This window comes from Pelophylax lessonae, assembly GCF_965119305.1.
Source record: "Pelophylax lessonae genome assembly, chromosome: 3".
In the NCBI taxonomy this organism is placed as follows: Eukaryota; Metazoa; Chordata; class Amphibia; order Anura; family Ranidae; genus Pelophylax; species Pelophylax lessonae.
Window position 1 is genome coordinate 515,149,687 of NC_138770.1, and position 22,596 is coordinate 515,172,282.

The window sequence follows — 22,596 nt, forward strand, 5'->3', positions numbered from 1 at the left end:
CACCACTGATCACTCAGATCCCATCTCGTCTCAGCAGGGAGCAGTCACTGTACTTCGTATTTCATTTTTGTATTTTTTCCTATTTTGTTTTTTTTAAACCCATTAGCCAGTTCTGTGTAATGGTTTTGCACAGAGCAGCCCCAATCCTCGTCTTCTGAGGTCCCACACCAGCACTCCTTAGGGGTACCCCCCTAGCAAGCCACTTGCTGGGGGGGGGGGGGTGTACTCGTTTAGGCTCGCTCCCGAACCCCGCTGCCTGCGCTCAAAGACAGCGGGGCCTTGCCCCAGCCCTGCACCTTGGTCATAGGATTTGATTGGGGCTGGTGGGAGATCCTGGACCCAAGGTTTTTATTTTTCCAATGTGCAGAAAATGCGCTAAGGAAAAAAAAAAAAAAGTTTTGGCTTTAGTTCTACTTTAGGTAAGGACCACCATATGGCAGATTTACTGCTACAGGATGGCCCTTCTGTGCAAAACCCTATATAACACACACACACGTGATCCTGCACTTGCACCTAGGGGGCACGCCTGCAGCTTCTGCTGCAATTACTCACAGCAGAAGCCGATCTGCAGGTGCCAAGCACTGGATGTCCGCCGGTAACCATTGATCATTGGGCAGACAGAACGAAGCTCTGTCAATGTAAACAAGGAAGCTCGCCGTTATGACGGGGTGGAATAAAATGTATCACTTTCCTGAGTTAAAGCACCTCCCATACTATGGTTAAAAAAAACAAAAAAAACTGGCTAGGCACAGTTAAACCCTTCCCAGCCAGTGTCTTTAGTACAGTGACCGTGCATTTCTTTTTTTTTTAGCACTGATCATTGTATTGGTGTCACTGGTTCCCACAAAGTATCAATAAGTGTCTGACTGTCCACCGCAATAATCGCAGTCCTGCTTTAATTCGCAGCCATTACTAGAAAAAAAAAAAAAAATTTTAAAAAAAGTTTAAAAACTCAAGTGTATATCCTATAGTTTGTAGATGCTATAACTTTTGCGTAAACCAATCTACGCTTATTGGGATTTTTATTTTTACCAAAAATATGTAGCAGAATACATATTGGCCTAAATTTATGAAGCAATATGATATACAAATAAATTGGATATGGTTTTATAGCAGAAAGTAAATAAATAAAATAAAAAAAAAAAAAAAAACCGCAGTGGAGATCAAACACCACCAAGACAAAGCTCTAGTTGTGGGGAAAAAAAACAATAAACATTTTATTTAGAACAGCGTTGCATGACTATGCAGTTGTCAAAGAAAAGCAGTGCCAAATTTGCAAAAAATGGCGTGGTCACGAAGGAGGGAAAATCTTCGGAGGTGAAGTGGTTAAAGCCAGTGTGTAGTGGTGTGGAAATCTTCACAACCTCTTGCATACCAAAGTAAATCAACAGCAGGACACTGAAACTGCTGTGTGTAGACTTTTCATCTGTAAAATGGCATTAACTGGATTAAACATTCATATGCCAGTTATACATTTCCTATTTTCTATAAAGCTTTACACTTCGGAAACGTAAAAGGCTGAAAGTTTATCCTAATGCAATCAATGCATTAAGATAAAAAGTCTTCTGTGCGCAGCAGCCCCCCTCAGCCCCTCCTAATACTTACCTGAGGTCCCTCTGTCCAGCGATGGCTACAAGTCCCTAAGCTGTTCGAGATTCTCCCTCCTGATTAACTAAGACACAGCATTGGTGCCATTGGCTGCCACTGCTGTCAAAGTCAGCTAGCCAATCAGGGGAGAGAGTGGGTGGGGCCAGGTTGGGGCTCCGCGTCTGAATAGACACAGGGAGCTGTGACTCGGCTCAAATGCCCCCATAGCAAGCTGCTTCCTGTGGGGGCACTGAACAAGAGGGAGGGGCCAGGATTGCAGAAGAGGGACCGAGAAGAGGAGGAACCGGGCTGCTCTGTGCAAAACCAACTGCACAGAGCAGGCAGGTATAACATTTTTTATAGGGGGGAAAAAAAAAAAAAAAAAAAAACACAAGACTTTATAATTACTTTAAAGTATTACTAAACCCCCAACAGTAAGAACAGTGTGTATATATGCAGTAAAGAATGTTTGTTATACAAACTGCAGAACCTAAAGTGTTAATTTGCATTCTTAAAGCAGTTTGATTCAGTCTCCTATTCCTCCCCTTCTTCCACTATCCCCAATGCATATCCAGTAATTACAAAGTCAGACGACAAGCTGCACTAGCTCAGTTTGGTGTGTATTGCTAGAGCCCCCCCCCCCCCCCCGGCAGGGTGCATGTGATCACCACAGGGCCAATCAGAACTGTCCAGACAGAGGGTCAGGAGTCCTACAGCCTCATAGGGCAGCCAGTGGAGAATGAAAACTCCTCCCACAAGCTTTAATCAGACACTTAAAAGACATCACAAGACTGCTGTAACTGCGGATGAGAAAAGGTTTATATTTACTAAAATAATTGCATTTCCATGTCCTGTGTACTGTGGGAGACCAGATGTAGTGAATGCAGGCATTTGAATATTAACTTCCGAGCAGAATCATGCATCACTTGGGTCCTGTATAGTAAACACTAGAGGATGCTGTGGGATATCCGGTGTCTCCAGCAAGGGAAGCAGTAACCATCTTCTAGGAGACCAATTTCACTACACAAAGCTGTTTGTGTAACCAGCTAATTATACCTAATGGGCTGTATTGTAAAAGTACTGCAAATGAGCAATTATTCATACCCAGTCCTCTGACATATCCAGAAAATAGAACATGTTACACTGCTACTCATAACCAAACTACTCTTGCTGACTCACTTTGTATTATATCAGACCAATAAATTCTTTAGTTTTACCATATTGTTTTTTGTTAACCATATTTTCTTCATTTACTAATTTATGTGCTACAATTCGTTTCACAGAAATGCTTTACATCATAGGTGCTCTTTGAATGCAATAACCAAAACACTTCTGTTAACTGACATGTACAGGATTAAGTTACTGCGCCCTCCTATCCATATTTGACGGCTTGGCTGGTTGCCTCCAGCGTTCAGAGCTTCCACACGTGTAGCCGAGTGACTGCCAAGCAGAAGTTGTGCTGCTCAATGCTGCTCGCTGGCCACAGATCCAGAGATATGTAATAGCACAAAAAAGTCTGACAGTGCACTGGGAGCATGCAGATCGCTGGTTATAGACATAGATGACAGCACCAATATAATGTATACTAGGATCATAGAGATTACTGCTCAGAGATACATGACAGCAGCAATACAATGTATACAGTTATCATGCAGATAATTGGTCATAAATACAGGACAGCACCAATACAATAGGGGGTTACTAGCTAAAGATAAACAGCCTGTGCACTTTGCCAGTGCAGTTGCTCCAGAGCTTAGCAAATGAGGGGAAGCTCCTCGGACTTCTATCATTCAATCATGTGCAAGCAAAATGCTTCCCCCTCCATGGGATTGGCTATTCTTTGTAAAGCGAAGGGACTGGAGAGACAGAACGGACGCACCATGAGGAGCAACAGCTAAATAAAAAGTCTGCTATAGGACCGAATACCGGTGACCTCTATCTACCCCATGTAGCTACCAATGACTGTGCAAGAAGAATAGTTTTTTTTCTGACCACAATATACCCGGCAAATCCTCAAAAGGAGAAAAAACCTGCAAAAATAGATCTTATATTGAAGGTGAACAGACTTCATATACTATCCATTCACTACAAGAATAGGATCATACCTAAGAACATTTAGAAATTTGGAAGACAACCTCACAGTTGCACCACAGTGGTTCCTGCTGCGTGTCCGCTCAGACAAAAGGAGGTTTACATGAATAGTCAAAAAATTGGTGATACCCTAAAATCGTTGAGAAAGGCTACCTTGTAGCCAAAACGCGTCGGATAAATACGCTTTGGACCAACAGCTTGATCTCTGGGATTTTTTCCAAGCCACCAGCCTGGAAAAACAGAGAACAAATGTCCAAAAGATAAAAGTCACCTTTTTCACCTATGTCACGGATACATTCCAAAACCTTTTCTTTCTTCAAATTACACCTTGGGTCTATAACCCAAACACCTGTGCACTGACTATATGTACCAAATTGTACCCAAAATGGGAATTGTTATATATTTATTTTCTTTCCTTTAAAATAAATTTGATTATTATTTTTTTTTTTTTTTTTTTTTTTTTTTTATAAATTATGTTCAAACCTACTTGCCCGTAAAAGTCCCACCCTCTTCCTTGGCCTGAGGCACCAAGAATTTCCCCCTTGTAAAGTGAAGCTTTACCTCATTTACTAAGCTCTGGAGCCTGTGCATTTTGCAAGAGCAGTAGCTATTTGCCTTTAGTAAATCAAGCCCTGTGTGCACTATAATTATGCAGATCACCAGTCTTACAGGTCCCTCTCAAAAAATTTGCATATTGTGATAAAGTTCATTATTTTCTGTAATGTACTGATAAACATTAGACTTTCATATATTTTAGATTCATTACACACAACTGAAGTAGTGCAAGCCTTTTATTGTTTTAATATTGATGATTTTGGCATACAGCTCATGAAAAACCAAAATTCCTATCTCAAAAAATTAGCATATCATGAAAAGGTTCTCTAAACGAGCTATTAACCTAATCATCTGAATCAACTAATTAACTCTAAACACCTGCAAAAGATTCCTGAGGCTTTTAAAAACTCCCAGCCTGGTTCATTACTCAAAACCGCAATCATGGGTAAGACTGCCGACCTGACTGCTGTCCAGAAGGCCATCATTGACACCCTCAAGCAAGAGGGTAAGACACAGAAAGAAATTTCTGAATGAATAGGCTGTTCCCAGAGTGCTGTATCAAGGCACCTCAGTAGGAAATCTGTGGGAAGGAAAAAGTGTGGCAGAAAACGCTGCACAACGAGAAGAGGTGACCGGACCCTGAGGAAGACTGGGGAGAGGGAAATGCCAAAATGCCTGAAGTCCAGTGTCAAGTACCCACAGTCAGTGATGGTCTGGGGTGCCATGTCAGCTGCTGGTGTTGGTCCACTGTTTTATCAAGGGCAGGGTCAATGCAGCTAGCTATCAGGAGATTTTGGAGCACTTCATGCTTCCATCTGCTGAAAAGCTTTATGGAGATCATTTTTCAGTATGACCTGGCACCTGCTCACAGTGCCAAACCCACTGGTAAATGGTTTCCTGACCATGGTATTACTGTGCTCAATTGGCCTGCCAACTCTCCTGACCTGAACCCCATAGAGAATCTGTGGGATGTTGTGAAGAGAAAGTTGAGAGACGCAACACTCTGGATGAGCTCAAGGCCTCTATCGAAGCATCCTGGGCCTCCATAACACCTCAGCAGTGCCACAGGCTGATTGCCTCCATGCCACGCCGCATTGAAGCAGTCATTTCTGCAAAAGGATTCCCGACCAAGTATTGAGTGCATAACTGAACATAATTATTTGAAGGTTGACTTTTTTTGTATTAAAAACACTTTATTGGTCGGATGAAATATGCTAATTTTTTGAGATAGGAATTTTTTCATGAGCTGTATGCCAAAATCATCAATATTAAAACAATAAAAGGCTTGCACTACTTCAGTTGTGTGTAATAAATCTAAAATATATGAAAGTCCAATGTTTATCAGTACATTACAGAAAATAATGAACTTTATCACAATATGCCAATTTCTTGAGAGGGACCTGTATACTGTGAGATACTTGACTGCAAGGAAACCAAGGCAAGTCCTAGGTGGGTGCTGGTGTGGGCTGAACTCCCCCAATCGAAAGTCGCGCCCCCCCCCTCCAAAGGACCAGTGACATCAAGGGGGAAATATGCAGCCTCAGCGGAGCAGAAGTAGTCCATATACTGCTCACTGGCCATAGAGCCCAAGAGACACACAATAGCACAATAAGGCCAAGTTCAAACAGCTGCTAAATTTTGAAGCAGCCTTTAACATGCAATATCACACTTCTAGTGTTAATGCATGTCAGATGCGTTACAGACATTCAAGCTGTGTCAAGCAATGAGCAATGCTCCTCAAATTCTGCATTTTTTTTTTTTTTTTTACACAATGCCAAAATGAGAAACCACCACTTGACACTTTCACTGAACACACTGTAAACACCAAAAGCGTGTTTACAGCTTTCAATAGAAGTGAATGGAGGTGGTTAGAAAGCGCCAACATCTGCTGAATTCTGTAGGCAGCAATTTCAAGGAAAGGTAACAATGCCATGTATAGAACTCCATTGACTCCCTGTTTAAACATTTGTTACTGGGTGTTAATTGGGGGGGGGGGGGTTGGATTGAGAAGCAGTAAACGCAACCCAATCCCCTTTTTTCTGTCTGTGTGAATGAGGCTTTAACAGTCTGACAGCACCGATTCAAAGTGCACTGTACACCTGCAGATCACTGGCCACATATACAGAGAGCAACATGACAGCACCAGTACAATGTATACTCATTGTACTCATAGCAGCAATCACTGCTCACAAATACAGAAAGATACAATGTATACTGTGATCATAGCGATCACTGCTCACAAATACAGAAAGATACAATGTGTACTGTGATCATAGCGATCACTGCTCACAAATACAGAAAGATACAATGTATACTGTGATCATAGAGATCACTGCTCACAAATACAGAAAGATACAATGTATACTGTGATCATAGCGATCACTGCTCACAAATACAGAAAGATACAATGTGTACTGTTATCATAGCGATCACTGCTCACAAATACAGAAAGATACAATGTATATTGTGATCATAGCGATCACTGCTCACAAATACACAGAAAGATACAATGTGTACTGTGATCATAGAGATCACTGCTCACAAATACAGAAAGATACAATGTATATTGTGATCATAGCGATCACTGCTCACAAATACACAGAAAGATACAATGTGTACTGTGATCATAGAGATCACTGCAGTGCTCACAAATACAGAAAGATACAATGTATACTGTGATCATAGCGATCACTGCTCACAGACAGGGCTGCTGATAGCGGGGGGGGGGGCACCACCAGCCCTCTTGTAGGGGGCCCGAGCACACAGGGGGGCCCACACAGAGAGGGGGATGAGTGATGGACAACAAATACAGAAATCTTCCTCCAGCACCTGAATCTGATCTGTCCCTCTCCCTGCTATCAGCTATCATTTGTTGAGAAAGAGACAGTTGTCCCTCACTAATCCACCTCCCTTGTGTGGGCCCCCTCCCAGCACTTATCTCTGCTCAGGAGTTTATTTGTAAATTGTAACTTTGTTTCTCTCTCTCTATCTCTCTGATAACTGAGTTCCCAACTGCCCAGTCTGTATATTTTTCTCATCTCATCTTTTTTATTTAACATAGTTTTTGTTTTTTTTAGATTTAGCAGGAGTTATGCGAGTTATGTTATATTTGTGTCTGATAAGGATTTTGTTGTAATTTTAGCTAAATATATCTTTAATATTTTCTTGGGGGGGCCCTGCCAGGTAGTCTGTACAGGGCCCCGCAATTTCTAACAGCAGCCCTGCTCACAGATACAGAGAGATACAATGTGAACTGTGATCAGAGATCACTGCTCATAGATACAGAAAGATACAGTGTACTGTAATCATAGTGATCACTGCTCACAAATACAGAAAGATACAATGTGTACTGTGATCATAGCGATCACTGCTCACAAATACATAAAGATACAATGTGTACTGTTATCATAGCGATCACTGCTCACAAATACATAAAGATACAATGTATACTGTGATCATAGCGATCACTGCTCACAAATACATAAAGATACAATGTATACTGTGATCATAGCGATCACTGCTCACAAATACAGAAAGATACAATGTGTGCTGTGATCCTGGAGATCACTGCTCACAAATACATAAAGATACAATGTATACTGTAATCATAGCGATCACTGCTCACAAATACAGAAAGATACAATGTGTGCTGTGATCCTGGAGATCACTGCTCACAAATACATAAAGATACAATGTATACTGTGATCATAGCGATCACTGCTCACAAATACATAAAGATACAATGTGTACTGTGATCATAGAGATCACTGCTCACAAATACATAAAGATACAATGTATACTGTGATCATAGCGATCACTGCTCACAAATACATAAAGATACAATGTATACTGTGATCATAGCGATCACTGCTCACAAATACAGAAAGATACAATGTGTACTGTAATCATAGCGATCACTGCTCACAAATACAGAAAGATACAATGTGTACTGTGATCATAGAGATCACTGCTCATAGATACAGAAATATACAGTGTACTGTGATCATAGCGATCACTGTGGACAAATGGAAAGAAAAAGGGGTTTGAATAAGCCCCTTTTTATAGATGGGATAGTGACAGGCACAGCTTAGCATCCAGGAGCCATTTTAGCGGGCATAAGTGTGAGGGAAATCTGTTGCTGGGTCAGAATAGGTAGGCAGGTTTGGGTTAGGTCAGAAAAAGCCGCTATCTGAATGAGCCTCCCCTGTAGCTAAGGAGATTAGGTAGGTAACCGGTTTTCCCCTGCTTTTCTCCCGCCTTCAGTGCTCGCCTAAGTGATATTTAACCACTTTACCCCGGAGGATTTTGCTGTCTTACGTCCAGGCCACTTTTTGTGATTCGGTGCTGTGCGACTTTAACTGACAATTGCGCTGTCATGCGACGCCATACCCAAACAAAATTTACGTCCTTTTTTTCCCACAAACAGAGCTTTCTTTTGGTGGTATTTGATCACCTGTGCGATTTTTACTTTTTGCGCTATAAACAAAAAAAGAGCGTTTATTTTGAAAAAACAACAATATTTTTAACTTTTTTTATATGAAATTCCCCCCAAAAAAATATGTAAAAATCTAATTTTTTTTTTAATTTTTGGCAAATTTGTTTTCTGCTACCTATGTTTGGTAAAAAAAAAAAAAAAAAAAAAAAAAAAATCACAATAAGCGTATTTTGATTGGTTTGCGCAAAAGTTATTGCGTTTACTAACTAAGGGAAAGATTTCTGTCATTTTTGGTGTTTTTTTTTTTTTTTAACGAGTAATGGCGGCGATCTGCGATTTTTTTTGCGGGACTGCGACATTGCGGCGGACAGATCGGACCCTTAACTGACATTTTTGACACTTTTGGGGGTACCAGTGACATTACTGCAGTAATCAGTGCTATATATATGCACTGTTACTGTAAAAATGACACTGGCAGGGAAGGGGTTGATTTTATTGGAGAGGGAGGGGTTAATGTATGCCTGGTGCTTACTGACGTGTGGGGGGGGGGGGGGGGGGAGGTGACTGAGTGAGTTAGGGACAGATCGGATGTCCAGCTATGCTGAACACTCCGATCTGTCACTCCCTGTCACTTAGGAGATCCGCCCGCTCTGTTTACAAAGGCGGGCGGATCTCCAAACTAGATTCCCCGACGATTGGGGAAGAGCGGCGGCGATCGCCGCCGCTCCTCCCCTGGCCCGACTCCCGCTGAAAGACAGCGGGAGCGCGCCTCCGGCGGCGCGCAAGCGCCACCTACAGGGGGAGGAGTCCAGCGACGTAGGTCTATGCCGCTGGATGATAACGAGCCACTGTGCCGCAGTAGAGGCACAGTGAGCGGTCGTAAAGTGGTTAAGGGGGCTCACACAGGAATTCACTTCGCCTCAAGACCGACTTCACCTCAAGATCTTAAACTGTTCTGTTCCCCTCCCCTTTTGTTTGTCGCGGCCAGTTTTTACTTGTAGGGTCACCTTTGCGTAGTGCAAAGAGGGGCGATTTGATATGTTTTAGTTATTTATGATATGTTCATGTGTTTGGATAATTCTTTGATGTTCTATTTATTTGTTTGACCTAGATCGTAGTGGTCGGGTTATTTTAAATGCTTTTAATTAAGGTTTTCAAGTTATTTATTTAAACAAGTATTAAACGGCCGCGGCCTTTTTAAATCCAATTTTAGTGTGCAGTGTCATTTTTATAGATCAGTTTAAGCAATAATGGAAAAGTCCTTTCTACTATCCCATACAGAAAGATACAATGTTTACTGTAATCATAGCGATCACTGCTCAGATACAGAGAGAGATACAATGTGTTCTGTGATCATAGAGAGAGCTACATAATATCACAATAACAGTCTACAGCACCAATTCAATGTGCACTGCAAAATCTGCATACAGGTAAAGTAACCATCACTGGAGGCAATAAAGGCTGATCTTAGAAATAATTAGAATAAAACAATACAGCCATGACAAGTGCAGCCTAGCACACTGACCCTATTCTGAATGAAAATAACCTGGGACAGAGCCAATGTAAACTGGGATCTGGCTCACACCCGAGACACCGTGCCAGTAACAAAGGCTTATGTCATAGGCATCCATCCAAATCCTCAGCCACCTATCACTTCCATTCATCAGGACAGTTGACAGAAGTGTGACATTGAACATGTTATAATAGAGGAATTCTCCAGAACTATGACAGTGAACTAACGTGCTGAGAGGAATCTGCAATTTACAGCAGCCTTGTGACCAATGGTTGTGCTGAGAGCAGTAGTTCCACCACACTATGGTCAACCATAAGCTGACACTCATCTATAGCAGATCTTTAGGTCCATAGACACAGATCTAAAAACAGGCATTGGGATCAGTAAACCCTAAAAACAGGCATTGGGATCAGTAAACTCTAATATCCAAAGTATAACTAAAAAGGCAACATTTTTTTTTTTAGTTCTGGATAGAGAGAGTGGAGAAAGTTTTGGCTATGGGACAGGAAGTGAAGGTAAATCTCTTCAAGGGCAGTCAGAAGGCAAAAAAACTGACACGGGTTATAACCCTTTCTTACCCTATCCACAATGGAAAAAAAAAATGCCTTCAGTTCTACTTAAACCACTTGCCTACTGGGCACTTTTACCCCCTTCCTGCTCAGGCCAAGTTTCAGCTTTCAGCGCTGTCACATTATGAATGACAATTGCGCAGTCATGCAACACTGTAACCGAAGGAAATTGTCATTTTGTTTTTTTCTTTTTGTGGGCATTTAATCAGCACTGGGTTCTCTTTTTTTTTTTTTTACTAAACGAACCAAAATTTAAAAAAAAAAAAAAAGTCATAGTTTGTTATAAAATTTTGCAAACAGGTCGTTTTTCTCCTTAACTGATGTGCGCTGATGAGGCTGCACTGATAATCATTGCACATGCCCCTTTTACACAAGGCAGTTATCAGCTCTATTCTCCTCTCCTCATTGTCAGCGTGAGGAAAGGAGTGCCGATAAACGGCTTCTGTTTACATCCATGATCAGCTGCGATTACCACCTGATCAGTGTCCATAGAGCAACTGATCTGTCCTTTACCTCAATCTGATCAGCAGTTTCTGGAGGACACCACATTCACAGCGCCCACACCCCGTCATTCGGCTATATCGCAGTCGCCAAGTGGTTAAGCCTTTCGCTGCCAGGCCCTGTGCTCAACTTTAAAACTAAGCTGGCCAGGCCATATTTTGTAATATTATATATTTTTTTCTGGAGGAAGAGGGGTTCTTTGGGGAGACAGATGAGATAGAGGTCTAAACAGACTCCCTTTCTCTGCACCACTTTACATGAAGGAAAGGAGAGACTTATTATCCATTCACAAACTGACAGTCTGACAAAGTAATCACTCAATTTACTATGATCAGCTGTCAGTGGACACAGGAGCGATCGGTAGTGACCACTACCTAGGTCCACTGTACTACTGGAAGGGGGCTGGTAAACACGTTTACCAAGCCCCCCTGCCACTCTCAGGCTGACAGCTTGCCGGACAGAGTGTCAGTCAGCAGCTGCAGGAGGGATGCTGCCAGAGCAGAGATTGATCAGGAGTGCGGAGGCCGGTACAGGGGGTCATCTCGATCCCCTGTAAGCCGGTGGAAGCAGCAGAGGAGGGATACTGGCTTCTAAAGGTAGCTGCAGGGGATCGGGTGTGGGGGTGAGGGGTTTAAGCCATCCTGTAAAGTTGTTAAGCCACTGTCATATCTTTGTATAATACTGCGTATCAGTGTCGGTTTAATAAAAAATAAATAAAATGCAGACTATCACGTGACAGTCCCCTCTCCCGATCTGACAGCTAGAGCGGAAGGGGCTCAAAAATTCCCCGCTGACGTCAGTCAGGAGGAGGAGAAAGCAGAGCAACGTTCTGAAATCAGGTAGTCTGCATTTTTTTTTTTCTTTTTATAAAACAGGATAGGGGCACACAGGATTAGGAAACCGAATTAAATAAAGCATTAACAGTAATTTGGGCAGCAGGGGGAGGGGGGCCCTGACACAGAGCAGACAACCAGAGAGCGGGGAGGAGAACAAAGGAGAGCATGGCTGCGGATAACTGGGGCACGTAAACTGACCATGGTGTCAGGGCTCAGCAGCCATGATAAACCGTGGTCAGTTTACAGATGGAGGGCAGAGAGACCAAGTGTGTTGTGGTAGACAGCCACTAGGGGGTCATCCCCATTTCTGCACACACTGAAGCACAGAAGCACTTTGTTTGGTTTTGCACTTAGACAGTATATGGACTTTTTTATACATGATTTGCGATTTTTTGAATTTATGAAAATTGATTGATTATTTATTGTGTGATTTTGCGAGATTTTGCACAATATATATTTTTGCACAGTTTGCACAACAAACACACAGGAATATTAATGTTTTATTTATGTACACACTTATTTATTAGCAGCGCTGCAATATTTGGTTTACCAGGCAGGATCAGCCAGGTATTTCAGGTGATCGAAGTTTTCTAAAGGTATTGGTGACTAAACTCCATAGTGTGCCACATCCCTGAGTTAGAACATAGAATTGGAAGTTTCCCTGTTATGGGACTTTATAGGCACTTTAGTAGAACAAATATATCCTTAAAATCAAATTTTATTAATATTTAATCAATAAAAGCAAAAATTGCAAAATATACATGCAATAAGTACCGTATATACTCGAGTATGAGCCGAGGACCCTAATTTTAAAAATAGGAAAAATGATTGACTTGAGTATAAGCTTAGGGTGGGAAATGCAGCAGCTACTGGACCCAACTGGACCACCATGAGACCCAAAACAGGGGCTGTGGGCATGGTAAAGGAGAATGCAGGGGCTGCGGGCATGGTAACGGTACAGGAGAATGCAGGGGCTGCGGGCATGGCAACGGTACAGGAGAATGCAGGGGCTGCGGGCATGGCAACGGTACAGGAGAATGCAGGGGCTGCGGGCATGGCAACGGTACAGGAGAATGCAGGGGCTGCGGGCATGGCAACGGTACAGGAGAATGCAGGGGCTGCGGGCATGGTAACGGTACAGGAGAATGCAGGGGCTGCGGGCATGGCAACGGTACAGGAGAATGCAGGGGCTGCGGGCATGGCAACGGTACAGGAGAATGCAGGGGCTGCGGGCATGGCAACGGTACAGGAGAATGCAGGGGCTGCGGGCATGGTAACGGTACAGGAGAATGCAGGGGCTGCGGGCATGGTAACGGTACAGGAGAAAGCAGGGGCTGCGGGCATGGTAACGGTACAGCAGAATGCAGGGGCTGCGGGCATGGTAACGGTACAGGAGAATGCAGGCATGGTAACGGTACAGGAGAAAGCAGGGGCTGCAGGCATGGTAACGGTACAGGAGAAAGCAGGGGCTGCAGGCATGGTAACGGTACAGGAGAAAGCAGGGGCTGCAGGCATGGTAACGGTACAGGAGAATGCAGGGGCTGCCGGCATGGTAACTGTACAGGAGAATGCAGGGGCTGCCGGCATGGTAACTGTACATGAGAATGCAGGGGCTGCCGGCATGACAACAACGGTACAGGAGAATGCAGGGGCTGCGGGCACGGTACAGGAGAATGCAGGGGCTGCGGGCACGGTACAGGAGAATGCAGGGGCTGCGGGCACGGTACAGGAGAATGCAGGGGCTGCGGGCACGGTACAGGAGAATGCAGGGGCTGCGGGCACGGTAATGGTACAGGAGAATGCAGGGGCTGCGGGCATAGTACAAGAGAATGCGGGGCTGTGGGCATACTACAGGAGATGCAGTGCTGCGGGCATGGTACAGGTGTACCATGCCTGCAGCACTGCATCTCTTGTAGTATGCCCACAGCCCCGCATAATGGCAGGTAGTGTGGCTGTGGAGGAGTCTCACTTACCTGTTCCTGAAGAGCCTTAGATTTAAAAATGGCGCCGCCCGGCGCCAACACGTCATTGCGCATGCGCCGCCGCTCGGGAAAGCTCATATACGTTTGGTTATTCCTGGGAATACCTGAACGTCTACGCCCTTCCCCGAGGAGGCGGCGCATGCGCGGTGACATGTTGGCACCATTTTTAAATCTGTCAGTCAACAGCTCTCTGCTCTGCCCCCTCCTCACTCACTGGAGCACTGGGCTGTGGAGGGGCGGGAGCGGCCGACTCAGGTTCTCAGCAGGGCGCTGAGAGGCTGAGCCGGGTGTCAGTCCAGGCACCTGGTGGATCCCGACTCACGATGACGCGGTGCCTGGACTGACTTCTGTGACGTCAGAAGAGAGTAGACTTCAGACCGCTCTCTGCTGAAAATGGGTCACAGGAGTGCAGAACGATCTACACTGCGGTGATCCACAGGAGGTGAACAGCCAAATGAGCTTTACCTGTACATCTCCTTTAAAAAACAAGGTCTTCAAAAGTCCCGCCTATTCTGCCCAACCATGAGGGTGGTGTATATGGTGTTGAATGCAGATCAATATTGGAGAAAAATGGCAATGAGAATACTGTACCCAGCCAGGACACTCAGGACCACTGAGGCCTAGTAGACAAGGTCGTGCGTTTGTAGGCCTGCTAAGTTAGGGGGAAGACCCCACAGTGAGCGTTAATGATATGCATATAAACTGGTGAAAAGCAGCATGGGGTGACCGGGGTGTCCTCCATAGGGCATACAGTAGACTTACAGCACAAGCACAGTGCGGTATAACATGCTTTAAAGGAACAGGAGCAATTTTGGCGGGGCTGGGGGGGGTAACAAATTCTTTAAATCCCCTTTCTTCCCCACTCTGGTGCTCTATTTGAACTTCAGCAAGTCATCTTTACCACATCTAGATGAATAAATGCATTGAGTTGCTGCCATGTGATTGGCTGATTAGCAATTTTTGTTACCAAGCAATAGAACATATATACCTAATAAAGTGTCCTGTGAGTGTGCAGTGTGATGTAAGAGTTTCCTGGTGTGAGAGCCCCTGTGTGCAGTCTCCCTATAGTGCTAGGCTTATATGACTTCTTCCTATACAGCCTCCAGTCATATGGCTGCTTTCCATAGGCACTCCCCCTTGCTCTGTCAGCCCCCCTCCCCATGCCAGCTCACACATGGTACAGTCATGTCCCCCTATTCCAGGTACAGACAACCCACACACACAAAGTTCTACCCCTCCATGGGAGTACCTGGTGAGAGAAGCATGCGGATCTGGCTGTGATGAAGCTGCCCGGCTGTCAGCTGGTCTGAGCCGTCCAATGACGTTCGGAGCCCTGTGTCCGGGCAATCTGCTGTACAGGCGGCGGAGCGGTACCCAGCGCATGGTGAGCGGAGAGAGAAGGGGAAGCGTGCTACGAGACCGGTACTTATCTCTACGAGACTTCTCAGACAGATGAAGGGGCGCACACTGCAGGCAATCTCCGCCCACACAGGGAGGGGCTTCTGCTGGCCTGCTTGGATTAACTGCTTCGTGACCGAGGAGCTCACACCTCTGTCATTAGAACCATTTCATCATCACTCGTGGAACGTGGAAGTTCCTAGAGATACCATTTACTGTATACTTTACTATTACACTATATAGTATACTATATTTATACTGTATACTTTACTATTACACTATATAGTATACTATATTTATACTGTATAACTTTACTATTACTATACTATGCTATATAGTATACTATACTTTATACATTACTATTACTATACTATATAGTATACTATACTTATACTGTATACTTTACTATTAGTATACTACACTATATAGTATACTATATTTATACTGTATACTTTACTATTACTATACTATATAGTATACTATATTTATACTGTATAACTTTACTATTACTATACTATATAGTATTCTATACTTATACTGTATACTTTACTATTACTATACTATATAGTATACTACTTATACTGTATACTTTACTATTAGTATACTACACTATATAGTATACTATATTTATACTGTATACTTTACTATACTATATAGTATTCTATACTTATACTGTATACTTTACTATTACTATACTATATAGTATACTATACTTATACTGTATACTTTACTATTAGTATACTACACTATATAGTATACTATACTTATACTGTATACTTTACTATTACTATACTATATAGTATACTATACTTATACTGTATACTTTACTATTACTATACTATATAGTATACTATACTTATACTGTATACTTTTCTATTACTATACTATATAGTATACTATACTTATACTGTATACTTTACTATTACTATACTATATAGTATACTATACTTATACTGTATACTTTACTATTACTATACTATATAGTATACTATACTTATACTGTATACTTTACTATTGCTATACTATATAGTATATACTATACTTATACTGTATACTTTACTATTACTATACTATATAGTATACTATACTTATACTGTATACTTTACTATTACTATATAGTATACATATATATATAATATTACTATATTATATAGTATACTATACTTATACTGTATACTTTACTATAATATATAGTATACTATACTTATACTTTATATATTACTATTAGGGGTGCACATCTTCACTGGTCTTGCAATTCGATTATGATTATCATGTCAGCGATTCGATTCCACGATGCATCACGATTACTGCCCACAATGTGCCCTGCTTGAAAAAATTCAAGCAGTCAGAAATTGAAAAACGATTTTTATTTTCATCTGCTTTTAAAAAAGGACACTTCCCTGCACATTGCAAAGACTGAACATCAAACATCAGTCTGTTCTAATTTAATGGAACAATTTACTTCAGAGGCTCTCAATAAAGTGACCGTACAATCCATGCGCAACTGCGCATGCGTGTCAGTGATGAGAAAACCATAAATCATACAAAAAAGGAATCAATGAAGTATTTGTGAATCTATCACTAAGACATAAACCATAATTAATGAAATAATAATAAAAGCTTTTCTTATATAGATACAAAGGATACAAACTGCTACAACAAAACAAATGCCCCCAAACGTATGCCATTTTGTTAATTATGGTTTGGTTTATGTCTTAATGATCGTCGATTCACAAATACTTCATTCCCTTTTTCATGATTTATGGTTTTGCTCATCACGACTCACACATGCACATTGCACACACAGTCACTTTATTGTAAAGGTCGATTATAATTTGCACATAAATTAACTGATGCAGAAGATACTGTCAGTGTGCCAATGTGTCTGTGTTTAAACAAATGATGACAACTGTGCAACTGTGCATGTGCAAATTATCTCTTAACATCTGAGCAAAGTGAGCAGTAAAAGAGTCTGCTTCTTGAACATCTTCATTATTCCCTCTGGCAGTGTCATGTGTTCGACAACCTTTGTAATACTATTTGAAGACTTAAGCCCCGTACACACGTACCGAATGTCGGCCGAACGATCGGCCGTCTTTTGTCCGGTGCTGTCCTGTCGGCTGAAAACTGCAAAAGACTGCACATGAATTTTGTCGGCCAACAACAGCCGACTGCAGAAGTGATGTCATGTGATGGTTAACTTTCCGTGTGTTTTTTCTTTTCTGAGCATGCCCAGTCTTGCTAATCGGCTGTTTGTCGGCCGAATTCTGTACTGACTGGCGAACAATCAGCCGTTCTGGTGTTGGCCAACAAAAATTTGAATGCTGTTTGGCCGAAAAGTCGGAGTCGGTTGTCGGAAGCATCATACTAACAAGCTGACAATCGGCCGATCATTCGAATATTTACGGCCGACAATCGCTACGTGTGTACGGGGCTTTAGACTAGTACCTGATCAGTGATGAGTGATGATGAAAGAGTCACTGCAGATTGCAGACACCTGAGCCAAGGAGGACTGGGAGTTGGGGTCCGGGACGCTCACCCGGGGGTCTCCTTCTGCCCACAGAGGCCTGAGTGAGGAGGACGGAGGTCACTGGACACTTGCTGGAGGATGGAGGACACTCGCTAGAAGACGATCAGGACAGACACTCGCTGGGGGAGGAGGACCAATGCCCATGTTCAAGAGTAGAGATTACAGTCCTCACGTGCCCGATCCCGCCAGGAAACTGACACTGCACTCCAGTAATCACAGGCAGTGAGACATTTCCCGATCTGTGCAGCTGCTGATCGGGAAGTGTCTCACTGCCTGTGATTAGCGGAGTGCAGTGTCGGCTTACTGGCGGGATCAGGCACATGGAAACTCTAACACGCCGGAGCTAATTTCTATCCAAGAGTCAGGGACGCTCGCTCCTCGTGTCTCCTCCTGCAGCAACGCCGGGCGACTGGGGATGACGTCAGCGGGAGGCGGGAAAAGAGAGCGCGGGTAATAACGACAGACGGATTTCAAAGCGCCATCGCTGTGTGGAGACGGAGGGGCGGCACTACATGACTTCATAAGCACATAAATTGAGCCGGTTGCAGCTACGATTAAATTCAACACCCCTAATTACTATTACTATATTATACTATATAGTATACTATACTTACTGTATAATGTATACTTTACTATGCTATATAGTATACTATACTTATACTGTATACTGGGAGTCACATTGGTTGGGGGGGCCCGTGGAACCCAGCTTACCTTCCAGTGGTTGGGAAATCCCTCTCCCAGCCCCCTAGGCCCCTCTTATGTGTAAGTCACCCTGTGTCTATTAGGGACATAGGGTGACCAAGGAAATGATGGACAGGTACTTTATAGACACTGAGAATATGGTTTGGATTACTCAAATGGGACAGTAATATTTGTCAACAATATATCTCAAGGAATATATGAAGACTTTGGGACTCTAGGCCTAGAATTCATGTTAAGGCCTAGCTGCCTATTGCCAATAAGAGGCTGCTTCACACAGTCAGACTCATAGCAGAGGCTTATATCAGCTCAACCCCCTTTCTTCCACACATTTTTGAATATGCTAATTTACTCACCTATTGTTTACTGTGGGTTCTGTGTTTACACTTATAATAATGTATATTGTATTTTGTGAGCTCGATAACATCAAGTCTGCTAGTCAATTAACTCGAGTTAATTAAATCACTGTCATCTGTTAGTTGCTGAGGGGAAATAGTATACTGTTTGTGTTGGTTGTTGCTTAGACATGTTAATTATATTTCCGTAGACAATTTCATCTGCATATGATAATGTAATCAGGCAAATGACCTGGTGGGGTAATCTGATCAGGAGGGGGATGTTCTCCTGTGTGTATATATTGTGTGTGAAACTGTTCAATAAAGGTTGTTATTTCAGATCCATACAAGCTAAGTTCAGGCTAGTTTTGTATGTAGGACAGCTGTAATATTTGATACCTATGTTCAGACTGGAGGAAGCGGTATTCTGACGGAAGCCCACAAGCACAGTGTGGGGTCGTGGTAGCGTTACAGTATACTTTACTATTACTATACTATACTATATAGTATACTATACTTATACTGTATACTTTACTATTACTATGCTATACTATATAGTATACTATACTTATACTGGATATTTTACTATTACTATATTATACTATATAGTATACTATACTTATACTGTATACTTTACTATTACAATTACTATACTATAAAGTATACTATACTTATACTGTATATTTTACTATTACTATATTAGTATACTATACCTTTACTGTACACTTTACTATAACTATACTATATAGTATACTATACTTATACTGTATACTTTACTATTACTATACTATATAGTATATATACTATACTATATACACTGCTCAAAAAATAAAGGAACACATTGAAAACACATCAGATCTTAATGGGAAAAAATATCATGCTGGATATCTATACTGATATGGACTGGGTAATGTGTTAGGAATGAAAGGATGCTACATCGTTTGATGGAAATTAAAATTATCAACCTACAGAGGGCGGAATTCAAAGACACCCCAAAAATCAAAGTGAAAAAAATTATGCAGCAGGCTAGTCCATTTTGCTAAAATTTCATTGCAGCAACTGAAAATTGTACTCCGTAGTTTATATGGCCCCCACATGCTTGTATGCATGCCTGAGAGTGTCGGGAAATGCTCTTAATGAGACAACGAATGGTGACGTGGGGTATTTCCTACCTGATCTAGACCAGGGCATCACTGAGCTCCTGAACAGACTGAGGTGCAATCTGGCGGTGTCGGATGGACCAAAACATAATGTCCCAGAGGTGTTCTATTGGATTTAGGTCAGATGAGCGTGGGGCCATTCAATGGTATCAATTCCTTCATCCTCCAGGAACTGGCTGCATACTCTCGTCACATAAAGTTGGGTATTTATGTAGACCAGGAAGGACCCACTGCATCAGCGTAGGGTTTGACAATAGGTCCAACGATTTCATCTGGATACCTAACGGCAGTCAGGGTGCCATTGTCTTTCCTGTAGGGGTCTGTGCGTCCCTCCTTTGATATGCCTCTCCAGACCATCACTGACCTATCATCAAATGGGTCATGCCGAACGATGTTACAGGCACCATAACGTTCTCCATGTTTCTTACAGACCCTTTTACGTTTAAGCTTGTCACATGTGCTCAGGGATAACCTGCACTCATCTGCGAAAAGCATAGGGCGCCAGTGGTGGATACCAGTGTACAGAACAGCTCCAGGTAGCCATATTGCATTGCATTTTCAGAAAATTACAACAGCTGCAGATTGAAAAGGAAAGGTAATTTTTAATAACATCCAATCACAATATGATTGGTGTCCCAATAGTATACGCTATTTTGTTTTTTCTTTATTTGCTGATTTTTTTCCCCCACGAAAGTGGAGTTACTCTTTAAAGTGTAACTATAGGCAAAACTTCCAGCTTCTCTGTCTCTTTCTTTCTCTACTGGTCTTCTTTCTGCCCCAGGGACAGGGCCCCCAGCACAGGGGTCCCTTCCAGATGACTGGACTCTGCATTAGACTGCCAGGCTCCTGAGTATTTATGGGTTGTTCCCCCACCTTCTGGGCCTCACCTCCCCAGGGAACTCCGTAAATATTCAGGCTGCAGTTTCTACTCCTCCACCCACTAAATTCTAAAACTATCCATAAAGTTCTAGAAAACAGGAGGAGGTAACAAAGCCACAGCCCTTGAAGCACTGCACAGTAAAAACACAAATTAACCCCCTGCCTCTGCCTACAGAGGACCCAAACTAAATGTATCTCACCTAGTAACACTGAAGGTGCTACATACACTTGCATGCTCTGTGCAACTATATTGTAAGGAGCAGTCCCTTACCTTCTCTTTGATACGGAAGCAGTCCCTTACCTCTACCTCCGGTACTGTGTGTTCATCCCTCCTCTGGGTGCTCCTTTAGCAAGCCATGTGCCAAGGGGGCACCCATGCACGTGCATTTCCAAAGCCAGACTGTGTGCATCCATGGACACACACAGCACCAGTAAGCTATACCTACACTCCCTCTAAGTTTAAATGACTACAGCAGAAACCTATGGCTCCTATGGCTGCCCTCAGCATCTTTTGTGAGACCAGGAAGTGGAGGAGTGGTGCTATAGCCAGGACAGCGCTGGAGCACTCAGTTAAAGTGGTCGTCAATCCTTTTTTTCTTTCGTTCATTGATGGACACCGCTCTTGATCTTCTTAACCATTGGGTTATACTGCTCCCTATAGGAGTAGGACACTAGGCAGGACAAAAGTCTGGCAATGCCTATGGGCAGTCCCAGGGGGTATACTCCCTCTCTCTGCTATAGGTACTCTTTTTTTCTGCCTAGTCAGGAGTAAGCACCTAGTTCCTTGCTGGGACCTCTGGTCCTGGCAAATTTTCTCTTTTTAGATAGATTTTTTCTCCTGTTTCTTTTCCTGTGAGATCTACAATCAACTGCCGGACTAGGCGACGGCTAGGTAATCTTGATCCAGTGGTCACCCCAGCCTGGCCAGCAAACACGCGCAGACCTCAGCTCGACGCTAGGTCAGCCCACCTGACGGGGGCTGGCCTTCGAGTTAAACGCCTCGCGAGGTCACATACAACCGGGTCTTGGCGCGAGTCGTAGCGTTTCTCCTGGCCAACAACCCCCCATTTCGATGGCGAGGGGTTCTGTCTGGAGCAGTGCCCACCTGGTTTCTGGTATGGTGAGTAGCTGTCCCCTCTCTCCCCCTGGATGTTTTTGGGGTGGACGTGGGCCCCTCCTTGGGACGGTCAGTTCCCCAGATTCCCTTCCTTCCCATCGGGCACCCCCCTTCATCTGTCCCCCCATCCTACCCCCCTCCACTTATGCTGGAGCTGTGTGGGTGGTCTGGTCCAGGTCTCTTCTGGTCCAGGGCGCTTTGCTGGCGATGGGGGCAGGGGGGGTGCGCCGCTGGTGACCGGACGATCGACTGTGCAGGGGGGGGGGTTGTGCCTGGTGGGGGCTCCTGTCAGGGCCACTTGACCTGCCTGGGCCTGTCCTTCAGGCCTAGGGATCCCTCCTAGGTTCCTGGGAGCCGTAAGGTGCCGCCATTTTTTATAGCCTGTGTGCCAAATGCGTGGTGGGGGTGG

General features: G+C 43.4%; 1 protein-coding gene across 2 annotated transcripts in view; it reads right to left on the minus strand.

The window, feature by feature from the left end:
• The window catches only part of MTHFD1L (methylenetetrahydrofolate dehydrogenase (NADP+ dependent) 1 like), a 562,387-nt gene extending 546,865 nt beyond the window's left edge, over positions 1 to 15,522 (minus strand). For both annotated transcript variants that reach the window (XM_082251220.1, XM_082251219.1), the window contains exon 1: positions 15,319 to 15,522. In XM_082251220.1, the coding sequence (XP_082107346.1) occupies positions 15,319 to 15,452 (134 nt within the window). In that variant the 5' untranslated portion in view covers positions 15,453 to 15,522. The remainder of the gene's footprint in view (positions 1 to 15,318) is intronic.
• Positions 15,523 to 22,596: the final 7,074 nt, after the last annotated feature.